The sequence below is a fragment of the Apiospora kogelbergensis genome (assembly GCF_038363985.1).
Source record: "Apiospora kogelbergensis strain CBS 113332 chromosome Unknown utg000011l_segment0_segment0, whole genome shotgun sequence".
Taxonomy (NCBI): Eukaryota; Fungi; Ascomycota; class Sordariomycetes; order Amphisphaeriales; family Apiosporaceae; genus Apiospora; species Apiospora kogelbergensis.
This window is the reverse complement of record NW_027117428.1, coordinates 368,983-387,717: the sequence shown is the minus strand read 5'-3', so window position 1 is coordinate 387,717 and position 18,735 is coordinate 368,983. Positions and strand designations below refer to the sequence as shown.

The 18,735-nt window shown below is 52.5% G+C and overlaps 8 protein-coding genes across 8 annotated transcripts; 2 read left to right on the top strand and 6 right to left on the bottom strand.

Moving 5' to 3' along the window:
* Window positions 1-1,544: 1,544 nt before the first annotated feature.
* On the bottom strand, window positions 1,545-2,444 carry PG998_014382 (uncharacterized protein; the record flags this gene model as incomplete). The annotated part of the gene is made up of 2 exons (XM_066881198.1): window positions 1,545-1,618; window positions 2,033-2,444. 2 exons carry the CDS (start codon window positions 2,442-2,444, stop codon window positions 1,545-1,547), a joined length of 486 nt encoding a protein of 161 aa, XP_066723729.1.
* A 299-nt stretch (window positions 2,445-2,743) lies between these two features.
* On the bottom strand, window positions 2,744-3,381 carry PG998_014381 (uncharacterized protein; the record flags this gene model as incomplete). The annotated part of the gene is made up of 4 exons (XM_066881197.1): window positions 2,744-2,937; window positions 3,004-3,098; window positions 3,162-3,307; window positions 3,376-3,381. The coding sequence occupies 4 exons, from the start codon at window positions 3,379-3,381 to the stop codon at window positions 2,744-2,746; spliced, it is 441 nt and encodes a 146-aa protein (XP_066723728.1).
* A 369-nt stretch (window positions 3,382-3,750) lies between these two features.
* On the top strand, window positions 3,751-4,881 carry PG998_014380 (uncharacterized protein; the record flags this gene model as incomplete). The annotated part of the gene is made up of 1 exon (XM_066881196.1): window positions 3,751-4,881. The coding sequence occupies one exon, from the start codon at window positions 3,751-3,753 to the stop codon at window positions 4,879-4,881; it is 1,131 nt and encodes a 376-aa protein (XP_066723727.1).
* Window positions 4,882-5,930: 1,049 nt separating this feature from the next.
* On the bottom strand, window positions 5,931-6,152 carry PG998_014379 (uncharacterized protein; the record flags this gene model as incomplete). The annotated part of the gene is made up of 1 exon (XM_066881195.1): window positions 5,931-6,152. The coding sequence occupies one exon, from the start codon at window positions 6,150-6,152 to the stop codon at window positions 5,931-5,933; it is 222 nt and encodes a 73-aa protein (XP_066723726.1).
* Window positions 6,153-6,424: 272 nt separating this feature from the next.
* PG998_014378 (uncharacterized protein) lies at window positions 6,425-6,751 on the bottom strand (the record flags this gene model as incomplete). Its single annotated transcript, XM_066881194.1, has 1 exon — window positions 6,425-6,751. One exon carries the CDS (start codon window positions 6,749-6,751, stop codon window positions 6,425-6,427), a length of 327 nt encoding a protein of 108 aa, XP_066723725.1.
* A 4,224-nt stretch (window positions 6,752-10,975) lies between these two features.
* Window positions 10,976-12,547, bottom strand: PG998_014377 (precorrin 3B synthase CobZ; the record flags this gene model as incomplete). The annotated part of the gene is made up of 1 exon (XM_066881193.1): window positions 10,976-12,547. One exon carries the CDS (start codon window positions 12,545-12,547, stop codon window positions 10,976-10,978), a length of 1,572 nt encoding a protein of 523 aa, XP_066723724.1.
* Window positions 12,548-14,029: 1,482 nt separating this feature from the next.
* PG998_014376 (uncharacterized protein) lies at window positions 14,030-15,466 on the bottom strand (the record flags this gene model as incomplete). The annotated part of the gene is made up of 1 exon (XM_066881192.1): window positions 14,030-15,466. One exon carries the CDS (start codon window positions 15,464-15,466, stop codon window positions 14,030-14,032), a length of 1,437 nt encoding a protein of 478 aa, XP_066723723.1.
* A 2,175-nt stretch (window positions 15,467-17,641) lies between these two features.
* On the top strand, window positions 17,642-18,081 carry PG998_014375 (uncharacterized protein; the record flags this gene model as incomplete). The annotated part of the gene is made up of 2 exons (XM_066881191.1): window positions 17,642-17,956; window positions 18,010-18,081. The coding sequence occupies 2 exons, from the start codon at window positions 17,642-17,644 to the stop codon at window positions 18,079-18,081; spliced, it is 387 nt and encodes a 128-aa protein (XP_066723722.1).
* Between the last annotated feature and the right edge of the window lie 654 nt (window positions 18,082-18,735).

Genomic DNA, 18,735 nt, shown 5'->3' with positions numbered 1-18,735 from the left:
TTGCGGCCGAGAAATGGCGGCCGTCGCGCCTCGAGGTTGTAGGGATTGCGGCCGGATACTGTTGGGGAGTTGGAATCACACAGTCGTTGTTGAGCGCATCGTGCGACGGAGGGCATGTCTTGTTGACTGGTAATGCAACAGGTGGAGTAGCCTAATGATGGAAACGAGAGTGAGGTGTATCAGACACTGAGCGTAAAGTAGGTAAGCGTAGTGGCAGCAAAAGATTGATGTGAAGTAAAGAAGGGCAGAGAAAAGAGAGAGGCGGAACGAGGGGAAGTGGGAGGAGAGGGAACGAGAGAGGGAACGAGAGAGGGAACGAGAGAGGGGACGAGGGAGGGAACAAGAGAGGGCGAGAGAGACGAGGGAACGAGAGAGACGAGGGAACGAGAGAGACGAGGGAACGAGAGAGACGAGGGAACGAGAGAGACGAGGGAACGAGAGAGACGGGGAACGAGAGAGACGGGGAACGAGAGAGGGCGAGGGAATGGGCGAGAGGGGGGCGGGAGCGAGAAAGGGAGCGAGAGCGAAGCAAGGGAGCGAGAGGAAGTAAGGAGGAAGTAAGGGAGGAAGTGAAGGTGTGAAAGAGGGAAGAGAGGGACAAACATGGCTCAGGAAGGCGAAGAAGAGGCATAGATGCAGGAATAGATCCTGGACCGGAAGCAGGCGAAAGGGCAGCTTTGGCTACCCACGCCCAAATGCGGTCAAGGGGAGGCGAGAAAGAGTCCCAACGGCCGCCCGCGCTGAAACGGTCGAACCCGATCACCCGGATAACCAGGAGGGCACCGTTTGCGCCGTATGGGGGCTGGGCTTCCCTGGACCCCCGGCCCCCCGACAAGCAGCACCAGAATCGGTCCAAAGCCAGCGCATGGATAGTAGCTCGTGACGGACAGGGCCACCGACCCGTGGGTCTTGGCGGCGCGCTGCGGGTATATAAGGGTGACCTGCCTCCCACCATTGTCAGTAGTTTTCTCTTCCTTCTTCGCGCCTCCGCCCGGAGCGCCGGCCACCCTTGCAGCTTGAACAGACTCCTCTTGGCGCCCTGCGGCTTGAACAGACTCCTCCTGTGATTGACCGGGGCTGTAAACTTTATTATCGCCTTGTAGCATCATGAGAGCCACACGGGATAGACAGTGGGGCGCATTTTTTCACATTGGCCGCCCATTGGAGCGGCTATTGCAACCCCTACTATCTCGGCCAGGGGTATTCAAATGTGTTACTTCCTGTGGGGAAAGTACAGGGGGTGGAGGGAGTTAGCAGGCAGAGAAACGGGCCGTTCCGCTGCAAATCTCTCTGGCTAGGACGCATGGAAGATGCTCTAATAGATTTTTTTGAATCAAGTTTATTGTCCATATGCAGCTATCTAGCTATGATAGACATGACGATAGGCGTAACACTGATGAGGGCTTACTCCTCAATACAGAGGAGGGTATGTAAACTTTGGTAGATATGCCACCGCTCCGACGATAATGATCCTAAGTCATTATCAGGTACAAATATTTTGGGAGTGCATTTATATGTAGCCTTAGTACGGCTTAGTCCTTTTGTTATATGACGACAATCCTTGTCAAGGCGTTGCGTGTTTTGTAGATTTTTATGGAGTCCACAGACCACGTTATGGCTGTCCACTGCCATGAGCCGGGTCAGACCGCAGCAGGATTCGAACCTACTTGCATTCATCGCCTACCAAGCTATTCGAAAGCCGTTGTTTGACTGATGCGGGGGCGCCATCGCCTTCGTAGATAACTTCACGGCCTGGGCGACGGTCCCAACAGCGCAGAGCAACTGCAAAGGGATAGAAGCCGTCGTTCACGATGCCTTTGCATGGGAAAGGAGGAGCGGTGCGACGTCCAAGTGGACAAGACAACCATCATTCACTTTTCCCGCGAGCCCGATAAAGCCGATCCGACACCCTTCACCATCAAAGGACAGGATGACCGGCCCAAGGAGCTTATCTCCACGGCATTGCCTATGTTTTGTGTCCGTGCCTTGCTCTTACTGCCATAGACGGGCATCGGGTGGTTGAGATGCGTACTGCGGCGGCCGCCCTGGGAGCCAATGTCGCGCAGCTCGATGTCTCCGCCTCCCGACGACAATGATGACGGCGAGAACGTCGAGGACGACGAGGACAACGACATTTCCAGGTACGTCATATGTCTGGACCGCATCGTGGCCGCACTTTTGCTCGCTGCGGCAGCCGTTCGTTGTTCGTCGTCACCCGGATCCCGGTTCTCCCACGCCTTGCTGCCTGGACGGGCATTCACCAGGGTTTCCTGGTCGCCGCCGTCCGTATTTGTGTTATTGGTCCACCGCTTGGCCGATTTTCGGTTGTTAGTGGCAATTGTCGTCGCAGTGTCGGTGGCGATGCGTCGGGTCTTGCGGCGTGTTTCGACGTCTCGCGGCCGCCAGTGTAGGGCTCCGGGAGGTTTGCTGTTACTTCTGGTCATGGTGGAAGAGGACTTGAACACACCCGGGAAACATAGTATCGCTAACGGTCGCAGCGTAGGAAGGGTAACACATATGAGGCTGGTGCACGCTTCGGCCATGGACCAAAACTGAAGATGGGTAACACTGTCAGCGGCTGTTTTGGGTCATACAGCGAGTAATTCAAGGCCGTCTTGTTTTTGTTTTCTCTGTTCCTGTTCCGCTTACCATTGTGTCCACATTGTCCCACGTAATATCGACTCCCTGCGGGAGATATCTGACGCGAACCAAACTTATAGCGCAAGTTCTAGTAGTCCGGAGGTCAGGTTGAGGTCCGGTATAATATACCAAGCTGCTCGTGTGGGCAAGCATGAAAGACGTACAAGAAGCCTAGACAGAAGACGCCTATAAGACCCAGTTTCTGCCCTCGTGGCAGGTTGAGGGCTCTGATCATCGGTATTGGAAGCAGCAGTATAAGGACATCTGTGACAATATTTCCCGCAGCGTTTGAATACCCTGGAACAGTAGTTAGCATGGAATAGAGCTCAGACGCGTATTACCGGAGAGATAAGGAAGACTGACATCCAGGTAATCTGGGTAGGCATTTGGCGCCGGGCCCGGGCTGCCAGAATCCTGAGATGGGGTGGCATTGAAAAATATGAAGACATAGTGGTGACCTGTGATGCGGGAGTGAGACATATGGAAGCTATAAAGGGATGTTACGATGTCGTGATATTTACAGTGTCCAAATGCCTACGAAGGCAGCCGCGGCGTAGATCAGTCGCCTCATCCGCTTTGTAGTCATTATCCGGTGGTACTGGGCCAGAAAACAGAGTTTGAACGACACGATAGCTAGGTTGTAGAGAATGATGAGGACGTAAAATGTCTAGTGCAGAAAGATGAGTTAGAAGGCGGACTCGCCTGAAAGCAATGGAAGCAAAGTCGATAACCAACCTTCATGTAGTTGCTGAAACCATCGGGTTGAGGTAACGTTCCGACATGTCGACCTAGACCCTTGCCAGCCACTGTTGTCGTTGTGTTGCAATGGTCAGCAAAGAATTGGTCTTGTCCAGCTAGTTTCCTCTTCTATCCAGGGTTTTCAGCAGGTCGTGTTGATCACTTAGGGCGTGATCGGCAACTCTGCGAAACCACGTTTCTGACCACATCGACGATACACACCATATCCCTGTCTGCCAAGACACGATTTGAAGTACCACACCACGCCCAAACAGGCTAGATTGGTGGTAAATCCGGCGAGGAGATACCTCACAGAGATTCCTGGACACCGGTTCCCTCTACTGAGCAGGATGCCTCTCCAAAACAGTCACGATGTCTGCCTCTGCCGAATATCCTGATGTTGAGCTGATTCGAGAGGCAATTATAGTGGACACGCAGTCCACGCAGTCTACACAGCCTGCCGAGCCTGCCGAGCCTGCCACCGAGCCTTCCTCTGATGAGTTTGCTATAACAAGGCCAAGCCGCCGCCGGCCAACTACACGCAGCGGCCGCGCAGCAGCTGCGACACCAAGGTTCAGGTTCTCTCATGAGCTACGTGGCAGCTTCATGGGCCTCATCCTCCAAGCCAAGCAAGACGGACGGTTGAACATCGTGAGGCCTGCTGAGATGCAAAAGGCCTTCCAACGAGTGGCTCAGCAGATGATATCCACAATCGGCGGGCCGCCACAACACTGGACGGCAGCGAATGTGAGGAAGAGATATCTCGACTGCCGAAAACGCTGGAATCAGTGGCAACAAGCAGAACGCTCCGGAACCGGACCTGACCAATGTGGCTATATGGATGCGCCGAAGGAGGTCCTGGAGAGGCTATACGCTAAGGATCCTTCTGCGAGGTGGATGGAGAGCGAGCCGCTGCTTAACATCCCAGCTTATGTGGAGGTGTTCGGCAGAGACTGCTCGACTGGCAGACATATCCACGAGGCTGGAGAATCTTCCCAGTTATCAGATTCCCATATAGATAGTATGGACAGTCTGGTAATAAAGGAAGCTGGAGAGCCCTCCTCTGAAGACGCTTATGTCACGAACCCCTTCGCTAAGAGCCCCCATAAGCCAAATACGTTGACCGAAGGCTCCGGCCTAATCGCTATGCCGGATGCTCCTTCAACAGCGCCCTCCACCTCATCCGCCTTTCCGCTTCGCCGCCGGTCAGCTCCTTTCGGCACGGTCAAGTCAACTCCAAAGCGACTAAAGACGGCTAATTTCGCTGGCGGGATCGATGGCGATAGCCTCAAAGAAGCTGCCGAGACCGTCTCACGCATCCCTGGCCGCGAAGACGTGGTTGCCGCTTCCGAAGTCCTTAAGCAATTAACCCAATTAACTGCAGCGCAGCGATACCGAGCTACGCGCCTCATCTATAGAGAGCCCCTTTCCACAGCCGCGTTCTTAGTACAAAACGAAGAAGACCGTGTTGGCTATATATTAGCTTTGCTCGAGGACGGATAACTGCCCCTTTGGCTCTCATCGCTATTAATAGAATTGATCGCGGAAAGCTCGGAAGGCTCGTAAGGGGGTCGTAGCAGGTATCTTGGCCAAAGATAGTCGGTTATTTGCCTACGTATAGCCGCTGAAGACTTGGTTCCGATACTCGTGAGAGCCCGCTGACGTGCCCTTTCCAGAGTCTCCTTCTGTGTCGCTGAAAGCATCGATATCTCCACTTCGTCTACTTCGGCAGGCTCGACTCCGTCTAATACTAGGAAGTTCCACAAGCCGCATAGCGCATAGACGATGTCGATTTGGCTGTTAAGGCTATACTCTGGCGCAGCGGAGCGAAGGATTTTCCACTTTCGCTTAACGACACCGAACGTCCTCTCCACCACGTTCCGTATACGAGAGTGACGGAGGTTGAACAGCTCTTCCGGCGTCTCTGGTGCTCTTCCACCTCTTGCCCACTCTTGGAGATGGTATCGCGTTTCTGGAAAGGGTAGAATCAGCCCTCGACGCTGCCCAAAATCAGCGTCTGCGAGGAAGATCCTAGCCTCCGGCAAAACGAAGGACCTGTCTAGAGCTTCAGCAAGAAGCTTGTTATCATGCATAGAGCCTTCAACACCGGCAAGCATATAGGCGAACCTGGTATCGAAGAGGACTGCGGCGAATACGTTCTGGGCTGGTGGCCCCTTTCGGCTGCGCCAAGGCTGTTGTTCGGCCACGGGGATATGGACGTTAATCAGTGTACCATCAATTGCTCCAATACAGCCACTAAAGCCATCGAACTTGGGTTCCCGGATAAGTTCCACGTCTGTAGATAGATATAACGTATCCAGCCTCACGAAGACCTGGAATAGTTGCACCATACGCGGCAGGATAGTGTGGAACGCAGCAGACACACTGCTCTGCGCGCAGAGGAAGCGGTGTGCGGCGTTGCGCTGCGGCTCGCCGAAACCGCAAATCCAGAGGAATACCAACAGCTTCTGCGCAGCTGACTGGAACCGCGTATCCTCAAGCCCAGTGTAGAGTTCCAGCCACTCAAGCAGCTTCCAGAGCTGCTGCTTGGTTCAGCGGAAGAGCTCATAGAACTGCTTCGGCGAGCCGCTCAGTAGTTGCTCTATGTGACGGCTCGCAGCGAGATAGCCTCCAGGATGGATAATGCGGCGAAGTTGACGGCGGCGGTGAGCCTGCTGAGCCTGCGTAGCTTGCGCAGCCTGCGCTTCTGACAGCGCCGCGGCGATGAGCTTAACGAACCTCAGTCGCCGGTCTGGTATCGGTGTTGGTGCCATAATTGATGTATAGCTACTTCTGCCAGCCAAAATAGGTGTAAGAAGTAGCGTAGCTATAAAAACAGAGGAGGCTCGCGAAACCACACGCTGACCACAGGTCTGACAGACCTGTGGTCAGAAGCGTGGTTTCGCGAACGCTCCATCAAGCGCGCTTACCTTGGTTTGGTAAAGATCTTCAACACTATACTGAATATCGTGAGATGCATTAGGCCCAGCCGGCGTAGTACGTGTGAACCTTATGCTCGTACCTTCGTACCGGAATACTAAGCTATTCAGGGCAAAACGCGGTACGTTAATACCTCGGCTATATTCGGCTGAGTGGTTAGAAGTTCGGAGGTGTGGTCAGAACGTGGTTTCGCAGAGTTGCCGATCACGCCCTTACACACCAACCCAGAGCTTCCCAAGGCCAGCAAGACAACCAGTGAGGTCAGGCAGAGCCAGTCATCGAAGCCAATGATACCAAGGACCCTGGCACGCGTGTAGAAACGAAGGCCGACGGCGATGGAGGCGATGGCCATGACGGGAACGACGGCGTAGATGAGCCCCGCCCTGGATTCATCGGTGAAGAGTTCGGGGTTGTCGACGGGATTGATGTTCATGTTGGTGGCAGCAATCACTAATCATACAAGTGGCATCGGTCCAGTTGCGAAGCTTGGCTCAGAACTACAGCTGCGACGAAGCGAGCAAGTCTTATGGGCAAGCCCAACCCGGCTGGCTGTGTCCGGGCACGGCCCCTTGGGGATGTAATAGCTGAACGGCCGAATGGGTTTCGCGCGCATTGGGCATGTTCGGCCCCATATGTTTACGTTACATGGCTCAGCTGTCTAGGTGGTGTCCCTGTAACTTTGTAGTCAATATCAAATACTGCATGCAGCATTCTCCACTCCCCACAGGTTCGTTCCCACGGCCAAGATTTCCACAGCGGAGGTTTGCGAATGGACACGGACTAGACTGTGTTCTTAGTGTGGCGGTCTGGCCCCACCGTCTCTGTTTATAGAGTGCCCCCCGCACACCTCAGAAAATGGTGAAGGGTTTCAACAAGGTCGGTTACCAGGCATGTTGCTTGATAAAAAGTTGCTACTTCTTCCACGTGAATGGGCTGACCTATCCATCATCTCGGCCATCGATCCGAGTGTTGCATACGGCAGCTGCTGAATAAAAGCCAAAATTGTGAAGATACCGGTAACACCATCTTTCTCCAGTTTTCGAATAAGGGTTAGGTTTTGGTCTAAGCTATTTAGGATGCTGACCGGACGAATGTTACATGATTGTCTTGACCCAACCTCTACGCCATAGATGACTGATTATGAGATACCAATGGCGAAATCGGTTGATTACCATAGCGTTGCAGGAATAATTGTCGTCGACGAGATATGAGAACGACATGGATTTCATGCCCGTCCGATCCTGTCCACTGTGGTAAGACTGTCGAGCTGAGCCACGGACGACAAAGTCCAGTTGTGCAGCTACATCTATAGTCGTCATGCTCTTCAGCCCCGACCAGTCGAATCCACTGTCCGAGACCCGAGGAAGTCGATTTCCTTGTTTGCCTTATGGAGGTTACAATAAGTTCGATAAAGAACCCTACCCCGACCTTGCTTTTATATATGTCCATGAAGATATTGGGCCATGCTCCTGCTGCCCGTGAGTCAGCTATCTTACCCAAATTGCCCCTCGCTCGAGATAGGTCAGCCGGGGAGGCCTGATTGTGGGTACGTCATGGATCAACCTCTTCTACCGGTGCCCTCGAGGCAACAGACGATTCAGGAATGCGTGACGGCCGCTGGGCAAACAGCCGTGACGATACGACCTGCCATCTTTATCAACTAACATAAGCTAGCAGGGAGAGTGATGTGAACATCAGTCGTGACCTGCAGCCAATAGAGCAGCCGCGTGCTGGTTCTACTTCTGAATGCCAATCCCCACTCTTCCGAGTGTCGTTTCGTCAGAAGCTGATGGTATAGTAAGTCTCATAGTCTAGTTCCCAGGATGATAAACGCTAGTGCACCGCTGGTCCTACGCCACGAAAGTATATTGTGAGTGCGAATCGGACACAACCATGCGAGTCCAGAGGTCGTCCACGCTTGTCAAATCCTTTACTACAGCTTCTTCGAGAGTCAGTATGAACGTTGTGGACGTGTGAGATGTCCTCGGTGTCCGCTTGCCACGCCGTAGCCACCGCCATACTGCTCATGTGACCCATAAGTTAATGCTCTTCTGGTTCGTATCTATCATTATCATAAGGCAATAAAGGTTTGCTTCTGTTTCTAACCATGCTACCTGAAGATACCAGGAACCTATTGGCTTTGTACCTCAAGATACGGTTGTCAAAAGAAACCGGTGCATTACTGTACATGTACTAACGGTGATACTTCCACTACGTTTTGCCAGCCTCATTGACGCCGAGTGCAAACTTGTACTTTATTCGACACAACTGCCTGCTCGATCGATAGACAGTTCTTGAGTATTTATTCGACTCCGTACTCGGCATCCGCATCGTGTATTCACATCGACACCGGCGTTCGCGTCGTCGCTAGCATCCGGTTGGGCCTCGAAATCTACGGCTTCGGCACGGCGGTGCGATCGTGTCACTCGACCGTGGCTCGGTCTCGCGTGGCAGGCGGCTGATTGACGAAACTGTGGCTGTTAGCAAAGGAGCTGGGAAGCTCAACAAAACGGTCATACTCTTTGGAGCCAATGCTCTGGCCGTAGGCTTTTACGGCCCGTTCAATAAGATTCTCTGATATATCCTTGCCTTTTGCGCGCCCCTGCGGACGCTCAAGCTTGTTGGCGCTCTTATTAGTGTAAGGTGTGGTCCTGATGTTGTATTTACGGCAGTTGTCAAAAATGAGATGGGCATCCTCGATGAAGGCCTCCGGCGTCTCGTACTGGTCGGCCAGCGGTTTAGCGAAGGCGTTCGAATCGAGGTTGGTCGGGGGTGCGTGGCCGTTGTGGTGTGGCAAGGCGGTCAACGACCTCTTCGGAGATGTCGCTAATAGCATTCACACATCAGTCACTGAAATGCCAACTAGGTCGGCTGCGATCGGGAAGGGCCATGTTCAGAATGTGTTCGGTCGAGGACAAGATGTGCCTATACGGCATCACACAGTATCAGACATAAACGACAACGTGTTTTGATATCAACTGAATAGTAAGTAATGCGCGTTTATATTCGGGTGGTCTGATAAGCCGTGTGGCTGTAAACATATACGATAGTATTAAGAGGACTTGCTAAGGTACTGACAACGACAGACGAAGGGCAATGGGGTATGTAACCAACTGAGAGAGCCTCGACCACACAACTGCTATTTATGTGGCCAAGTGCGGTGCCGTAATGAAGCAGAAACATGGATGCCAGCCCAGCACGATTGGTAGGTTGGGCTGTCGGGCGGAAATGGGCTTGCCGGTGGGGAAGTGCTGATCCATAGCCTGCACTTATGGGCAGAGCGAATTCCTGACGAAGCACGACTTGTGAAGCATAGCCATGCGAGAGCCGATTGGCAGCATTCAGCCCAGCAGACGTGGCGGGGTCGAACTGACCCTGCACCGAAAGCGGCCAGCAGTATGTGATTTCGGATCCTTGGCCTACTCGTGAGCAAGCAGCTCATCTGCAGCTGCCGTCAGTCCGGACTCTACGTGTGGGACGTACCACCGTGTCTGGCGTGGATTCTGGCTCAAAGGCATTCTGTATCCTACGATCCTCCATTCGAGAGCCAGATCAGCAGAACGAGGTCGACCGGGGCTAGGATCAAGTTCTGGATTGGCTGCTCCCCACCCCTGAACTGCTCTAGCAGCGAATCCGCCCCCGCGCGTGAACAGCCCTTTCGGTGCTGCTTCTAGCTCACCCATTTGGAGGCTGGGTGGTTTCGGCGCGCCACTGGCCGTCCCGTTCCTGAGCCAATCTAGATGCCTGCAGAACTGCATTGGCGACATTGTGACCAAGGGCCGGAAACAGCGCGTGAGAGTGTTCAAGACCTTGAGGAAGGGGCGAAGCAACAAGGTCTCGCATCGTCGTGGACCAATTCTGGGGTGCGTCCATTCTGGCATACGTCCATCCTGGTGCCGCCAATACGACTTTTCGACCTGCTCCAAACCAACCGCAGTCGTTCCAACCCCATATGCACGCAGGTAGATATTGCACTGGCGAATGAGCACGAGCGGTTTCGGCGGCGGCATGTCCACCGCATTACGCCTTGACAAGTACGTGTTGCCAAACCACATGGGGAATCTGTACAGTCGATGCTACAGCATGAGAGCGAGTGGGCGCATAGGCGCAGAATCAAGGCTCATCCGCGTCTACCATGATACACTTTATTGTCTTCGCCAAATTCGTGCTTAAAGCTTTTACGAATTAGTTTACGCGCCGCGCTCTGTGGACGTTAGCCCAGTAACACCCCAAGGCTTTGTCCGTCACGCTGCTCGTCTGCTGCACTATCCGCTGCAGCCAGTTCGCGCCATTGCTGCCCATGCCAACTGCTATTCAAGCGCAATTACAGGGTCCGTAAATCGTAGTGTTAAGAAATGATCTTGGAGTTGTGGTTTACTACTACCTGTGGTCGGGTTAACTACAAGTAACCCCCGCACGAAGCGTTTACATCATGAGCTAAAACAGGAAATTCGTCATGCTACACAGCCTGCTCCGTCCTCGGCTCGTGGCTCACATGTTAGGGTGAATAAGTCGATAAAGCTGACTAAATGCCAGTCTGGGTCGTGCGCAATCGGAGCGACCGTGCTTCCCAGCGCTAGCAACAGGTGATGCGATCTCAGCATGTGCGGTAATCAAGTTTTGGCTTCCTTGCACTTGAGGCAGGAGCCGAATCGAGCTACGGTGTAGATGTTGAAGCCACCAAATCTGCGGCCGCCCTTCCAGCCCTTCGTCCAAACACGGCACCAGAAGTCAACCCAGAGCCACCAGGGTAGTTGCCGTAGAATAAGCCGCCCACCATCTCGCCAGCACAGAACAAACCTGGAATCTCTCCATTGTTTGTTGAGATGACTGCAGCAGTCTCCGGGTTGACGGCAAGACCGCCAAATGTGAACGTAATACCACAGACAACCTTGACAGCGAGGAAAGGCGCTTCGTCAATTGGTAGCGCCCAGTTGGTCTTTGGCAGGCGCAGAGAGTGTGCTTTAGCTTGCGTTGAAACTCCATCAAGGATGGCGGGATCCCAGGTCAGCGCTGGGTTCTCTCTGCGGTGCGCATGCGCAGATTGATTAAATTCGGTAAGTGTGTCGATAAATTGCTGCCGGCACTGTAGACCTTCGGCCACGCACTTGTCGGCTAACTCTATGATACTGTTGGCATGGATCTTGTGAGCGATGCTGTCACGATATTCCTCGCTCCGCAGCCACGGGATGGTCTTGGTATCCCAGATCTGGAAGGCCATACCGTCTGGCTGAGCAAGGATGGCCTTGCCAAACGTGGCGTATGTAAAATTCCGAAGATCGACACCCTCGTCAACGAATCGCTCTCCTCGGTTATTAACCATGATACCGAGGGGATAGCCGGACTTGGTAAACTGGTTCGAGATGTCCCGGTTGCCAGTATTCGGAGCTGCGTTGGCATCCCACGCTACAGCATGGCATCCCGACCAGTTTCCAGCCTGCTTTGCAGACACGTCCCTGATTGCCATCTCCAGGCAGTCGCCTGTATTGTAAGGGGTTCCTCGGACGTAAGCCAGATCCCAATTGTTGCCGAGATACGCACTACGCAAACGGGGGTTTGCCTCAAACCCGCCTGCTGCGAGAATGATCGCTTTGGCCTCGACGACATGCTGCTTTCCGTTCTGTTCGACCACAACACCTCGCACAGCCCCGGTCTCCGGGTCGCTTAACAGACTCTTTGCCGTGGCCGACCAAAATATCTTCACGCCATGCTTGTGGGCAGCCCGTATGAGATCTTCAATCAACCCTTTCCCACCATCCTCTGTCTTGAGTGCCAATCCGCCCCAAAACTTGTACCGGCCGTTGGCCTTGTACGCCTGGCGGTTGAATGACAACTGGAAGCGCACGCCTTGGCCCGCCAACCACCTAATGGCATCTTTGGAATCCTGGATCAAGATACGGGCCAGCTCGACGTCTGAACGGCCAGCCGTCACGCGCATAAGATCGTTCTGGAAGTCGTCGTGCGTATAGGGGTCAAGATCAATGATTCCCGCCGTGTTCGCATCGATGTTGTTAACGAGTGGCTGCAAGTCTTGTAGGCCAGCATGCACGGTGCGGAATGCACCGGCTGTAAAATAACTGTTGCCGCCCGCCCATCCCTCAGGACACTTGTCGACGAGCACAACATTTTTGGCGCCGTTTTGTCTAGCGGTCATGGCAGCCGAGAAGCCGGCGTTGCCGCTACCGATCACGACCACGTCGCAATTGGATGGGAGATGTTGTTGGGACATTGTTAGGATGCACAGTCGGATAACTTGAATTTCAAAAGCATTTCCCTCCAAGATGGACGTCCACGATTTATGTATCTTCGCTGAGAGGATATCCGCAGCGTGATCGCCTGATCAAGTTCGTATTCCGCGAACTTTCCCCCATATGCGGGGTCAATCAAGCTGCAACCCCGCCACCGCAGGAGACTAGAGTCCGTCCGCACCATTCACATGGTAAAAAAACTTGAAAGTCCTTGTGATACATTGTTATGCAGCTAACATCCATGGTCAGCGCCTGCAGACTCCGAACACCAACCATTCGCCGATCCTACAGCCAGAACCCATGTACTAGTTAGTAATCGCTCTTTACTTTCGTAGATGATCATGCTTTGCAACTCAATTCGTGGTAAGAAATCTAAGATTTGGGGCACTTTTGCTAAGCTGATCTGAAATATGGCCCTATGGGATAACCTCAGGCTGAGAGCGTATTTTCAAACTTTAGATTAGCTGGATCGCGATTGAGACAAGTCTGCCATCCCTGTGTTCGTTGATTCTTCACAACCAAGCTGAGCGAAGTATCACAAACAGACTAGCAAATATGCTGAGAACAAGATCCCCAACTCATACAGTAACATCGCCGGTTTCGACAAGAGAAGCCGATATAGGTAGACTTGAACAAAGCTTAGTCCCTGCCGAGTGCCGAGCTCCGAGCACAAAACCTACTTTGACCAGCTTACCTACGGTATCGGCATTCCTCCAAGTATGGCCGTTTTGCGTCGAGCTTGGGAGCCACTCGTCTCTGCTCTGGTTAGGAACACCGCGGTGGGAAGGAAGCTGCGCATAAGTGGGTCGATACCCAAGATCGCACGCTCCATTTAACCGCCGGTGTGGTCTCTTTCGTTAGAGGCTGGCGATGTGGAATAGGACAATATTTTGCTTGTTGCAGTTCGAGTACCCAGAGAAACCATTTCGTGGACTGCGGCCATAGCAAGCCATATGCAGTACGCGTATCAAAAGTGGGCTGTACGAATCGTTGAAGTGCGTGCAGATGTGTGGCCCAAGTGTAGCCCGTTCATTGTATTGGGAGCTGGAGCAGCATTCGTTTTTCAAACGCTGAAGCTTTCATTTGGGGCACAATGGAGTCTCCGCCGTGTGCACAGCTGGTTCAGCTCACGTTAATACGTAACTGCCAGTGCTCATGAAATACAATATGTCCCTTGAATCAGCTCCCCTTCTCCGAACAGGTAAAATACAGGTTCAGCACTCGTATTTCAATATCCACGGTTCTTGGCAATAATGCCAGGTAGGACGCGATCTTCTAATCTTGTCTATGTCATTACATTGATTGGTTTGATACGTTCTTAGTGTCGCCTTGTCCTCATGCATTTCCTTGGTGCGGTGTATAATAATGTGGGACTGTAACTTTTACAAGCGTCATGTGCAACGAAATCATTAGGTGCAATTGAGCATTCTATCTAGAAGTTCGCGACTGGGACCGCTTGAGGTTCAACTGTTCGCCATACTCGTCATCCAGAGGATGAGAGAAGTAGGTTTGTAGTCTTGAGCCATTTCTGACAGTATCTTCATGAAGGCCGGAACAGAACGGACCTCGTCCTGCAACTCCCAAATTTTATCGTACCTCAACGAAAGAGCAGCCTCGTACATATCAGCTATCTCGTTGCTGTCCCAGATACCTTCGCGCCGATTTAAGGAACGCAAGATAAAGAGTGCCCGACTCTGTGCAGCAGGGTCACGGCTAAAACGAACGGTAAAAGAGAGGTCGGATATCAGATCCCCATCTAAGGAGAAGGTCGGTTTGCCTTGCGCAATGAGTGGTTGTGCCATCTGCTCAGCCCGTTCCATGAAACATTCATAAGAAGATGTTGGGACATTCTCTGCCTCCGTCCCATCGTGTGGAAGTTCCAAAGCAAATTTCCAGAAGCTTTGTTGCAGTCGAAGACGCCCTAACAGACCTAACTCTCTCTCTGATAACTTCTCGGGCTGCAGGGTATCTACCAGCAGCTCGAAGCGGGAGTTCCAAACGTTGAACTTGTCGTTCCATTTCTTATCCCATAAAGGATCGTTAACAACTGTCGGCACCGTTCCCGCCGCTTCAGACCCTGAATAAGGCCCAGCCGTCAATGGTAAATGGAGTCTGTTCTCACTTTTTACATGGCACGCTGATCCTTCCCCGTCGAGCGAGACAGCGTATTCGGCATGCCAAAGCGCTGCCCAATGTTGAAGGTCCAATTCCCTGAGGCTGGAGGTGGCTTCAATCAAGTTGGTGAATGGCTGCTGGCCGTCGGTGGAGGCAGCAGGTGAATTGGTATTTTTAGGTACGGGTGGTACTAGGAGGTCATCCATGTATGCCGAGAACTCGATCCCAAGGCGGGCAAACATGCCGTAAATTTGCCACCACAGGTCCGCATCGCCTATGTTGCCGGACGCGTCAGAGGAAGCCAGGAGTTGAAACCCGGACTTGATATGCTTGATTGATTCTGAGTATCGACCCATCAAGCTCTCGAAGCAGACAAACATCAGGCAGCATAAAAGGATGCTATGTGTGGCGGTTGGCGAACCGAGCGTGGACATTACTTTCAACAGGCTTGAGATGGCCTTGTTGTACTGTTGCATAGCCGCGTTCTCTTGCTCCGTAATCCATAATGAAGAGGGAGTTGTAGAGTATGATTTAATCACGTAGAGTTGATGGGCAGCACCGACAGCTGCGATAGTCCGTCTCAGTGGTTCCTCTTGATGGGCTAAGGGCAAGGTATATGCATCCCAGAAATCGCGCAGTCCTGCGGAATCGGCGAGCCCATATCGAGTACAAACTCGAAAATGGTGAAAGAAGCGCGACTCGTTTGCGGAATCGAATTTGATTGTGTTAAGACTGATCCCTGGAGTACCTAAAGGTGAAGGACATCTAGTAAAGATCGTGGCCATGACTCTGGAAGTATGCGACGATGGGAGATCTGACAAGTAGCCATCGCACTTTACCTTGGCTTCTCGGCAACGACGACAAATGGGTTTTTCTTCATCGCACTTCTTATGTCGTAATCTGCTTATGTATCAGCCACATTAATCCAGTAGGTCATTGCGTCGCTTGACGTACTTGCTATGGAATTGAAATATCAGCTTTGCTCGGGACCAAATGCAGAGGTGGTGCAGAAGCAGTAGCCTACCAAGTCATACAACCAGTGCGGACACGGTGACTAAAGGCCCGAGAGAACTTTTTCCTGTGCCTTACGGTCTTCCCATGATCTTCTGAAGACTGGGTATTGCCATTATCAAGTGTTTTCAAGACCTGTGCAGGCATTTCCATAACTATAAAGACGCATTCACAGGTTCAAGTGTACGGTAGTCGGTCGATCGCACGGTCTCGATGTTTTGCGGGTGTCGGCAGGAGAGTATGGTCATCTATTGGCTGACATTAGAGATTAGGTTGAGTCTTTGACCTTGAGGCTACGGGAAGCGGCACATATTGCCACGACATACGAGACAAGGCTATCGTTAGTCACAGTAGCGAAAGATCCCGTTTGGGTGATGGACTTAAAAACTGTAGTTTGCTTGGGACCCGAGGTTTGCTGTAGGTAGGCGTCGGCCGATCAAGTTTTACAGACCTGGGCACATCTGCCAGCATCAAAAAGCAAGGTAATTTGCGGGGAAGAAAGCCCCGAAATCTCGGGGAGAGCAGCGTGAAATTAATGGCAGCGGGGATGGCAATCTGTAATTGGTGTAATATAGTTTGGCGAATGAAAAAGGAAGAAGTGACGAAGAAAAGTAGAAGGATGGGTGATGCGGGTTGGCCAGAACATCGGAGTTTCAAACCAGCAGCATCGAAGTAACGACGGTAGCTCCTGCTTCGTCATGGCTTAGTCATATAGGGGACGCTGCCATTGTTGATATTGTGTCGTTCGGCATAGGTGCTTCGCTTTTAGCCAGTGCACTGGCCTTTGTCACCTCGTCGACTCTTTCCTCATGGAATCGCGTAGCGCTGCTCGGCTGCCGGGTGGAGAATCGTCGGTGGGGTGCGTCTATTGCGCGATGATGCGTGCAGGTCGGTCGTGGCATGCCTCTCGTGCTGGTCTTGGAGGACTAAGTAGCCTCGTTGGCCTCAAGGAGTCACTGTATGCCGGCGTGCTTGCTTCGGGTTCGATAGTCATTCGAAACAGCGAGTAACAACCGTGATTGCTATGCTGTCGTCTCTCTTACAACACAGAAGTGACGGTCACTTCAACTGGTATTCTTAGTAGTCACTGTTGTCATGCTGCAGTGTCCAAGTTGCGAGCTTGTCCCCGCCCCTGTTGTGCTCGCTACCATGCTGTGCCGGATTGCAGCTCGTATTATCGGTCGTCGGTCTTCCGCGTACGTTATGCGGCGCGTGGCCAGCGCGATTCGAAGAATCGTCTTTTTCGTGCCTCTCAATTAGGTCGTTATGTCAGAAAAGAAGCTGATCATGGCATTGATTAACTTAGTGTTTTGTGCTCTTGTAATTGAACGGGTAGCCCGCCCCCACATGGCACAGCCGTGTTTTCCAGTGGCTGACGAGAGCCACCCCTTAACCGCTTTTTCCACATCTCTCCAAGCTTCATGCGCTGGCACGTGGGCCGAGCGACAATAACTTCCATGCAATGGTCACAGTCAAAACAACGAACCTTCAATACAGGTAGTAAACCTTCATTCTCGATATTCTACCAATAATTCTACGACAGGTCGTACGGTTTCTCCCCACACTACGGAGCACGTTCCGTGCTAGCTTATCGAGATCGGTTCCCTTAGTTCAATCCTGTATTTGACGGCCGTTGTGACTCAAAGCAAGGAGCAGTATACCTTCGAAAACGCGGCCTGGAAGGCGATAAGGAACTCAACCTTCGTAATATGGTTTATATGCGATTTTATAAACCCTTCGATTTCGCGACCGTACGCCCGCTTCAATGGGCCAAAACACCCAACGTCAAGTGGCTGGCGTAGATGCGATGAGTGCGGAGGCATAGAGACCGTAATGATATTTTTCTCTTTGCAGAAAGCGTGGAATTCGGCCGAAACGTGGCTCTCGTGCCCGTCGATGATCAACATTCGATATGTGCCCTTTGTGCGCGCGGCAGTATGTTTATCGAAATGTCGAACCCAGTCCAGGCCTGTCTCGTTATCCGTCCATCCATTCAAGGTCGGTTTAATCACCCAGTCGCGTGGCAGCGTGCTGTCGGCGTACCAGTTCGCGAGATGGATCTTGCCTTTTACCGCTATAAACGGCGGGACGCACCAACCGTCCGCACATACGCCCTGGATCGCGGTAGTCCATTCCCGATTGCCAGGCTGGACCCTCTTTCGTTTCCCGCCGTGATCGGCGCCCGTAACGACCATCGAGGACGCGATCTGGCCCATCATGAAGCCGGTCTCGTTGAAGTTGTACAGATCCTCGTCGAGGATGCCGTACTTCGCTTTCATGTTGCGGAAAAGCTCGAACCAAGCCGCGATCTCTTCAGGATCTTCGCAAAGGGCCCTCTGGTAGTCGTATGCACGCGAAAGACGCGTTTTCAACTGTGGTTGGCGCTTGACGAAGTTCGAGGCCCAATGCGTCCCGACGCGTATCGCGTCACGCGTCGCGAGGATTTTTTTTTTGAATCAAGTTTATTGTCCGTATGCAGCTATCTAGCTATGACAGACATTATGACAAACCTAGCCCTGATGAGGGCTCACTCCTTTAAGCCAGGAGAGTCCAAATCCAGAAATTCCATCGCTCAACTTGCTGTCCATGTTCAGCCTTTCTAGTGAAGTTAACAACAGGGAAGCTTTGTTGCCCGTAGAAACGAGAGCAGAGCCCCCTTTCCACGCATGGTAGTGAAAAGAACGCTAGTCGTGAGAGGGAGCCCCATGAGCTGCCTCTGTAACTGCTGTCGCTGCCTGCTGAAGTGCCGACAGTAGAGTAGGGGATGTGTTGTCGTCTGCCTCGTTCTGGCGCAATACTACAGACGTCTGAGTCAGTTTTCCCTATGAGGTGTAAGTAGATTGCTATGTGTCCGATGCCTGTGCGTAATTGGATATACGCGGACGTGACACTCCGAGGGACTCCAGAGTAGTCGAAGGGCTTCATTGCAAACTTCGGCGGCTTTCTAGTCAAGCAATCGGTACTGCTTCCCCAGACTTTGGGCACGCCGGCCATGGTCTTCATTCTGTTCTTCGAGGTCCCACAGCTGTTTCCATCTTTCTTT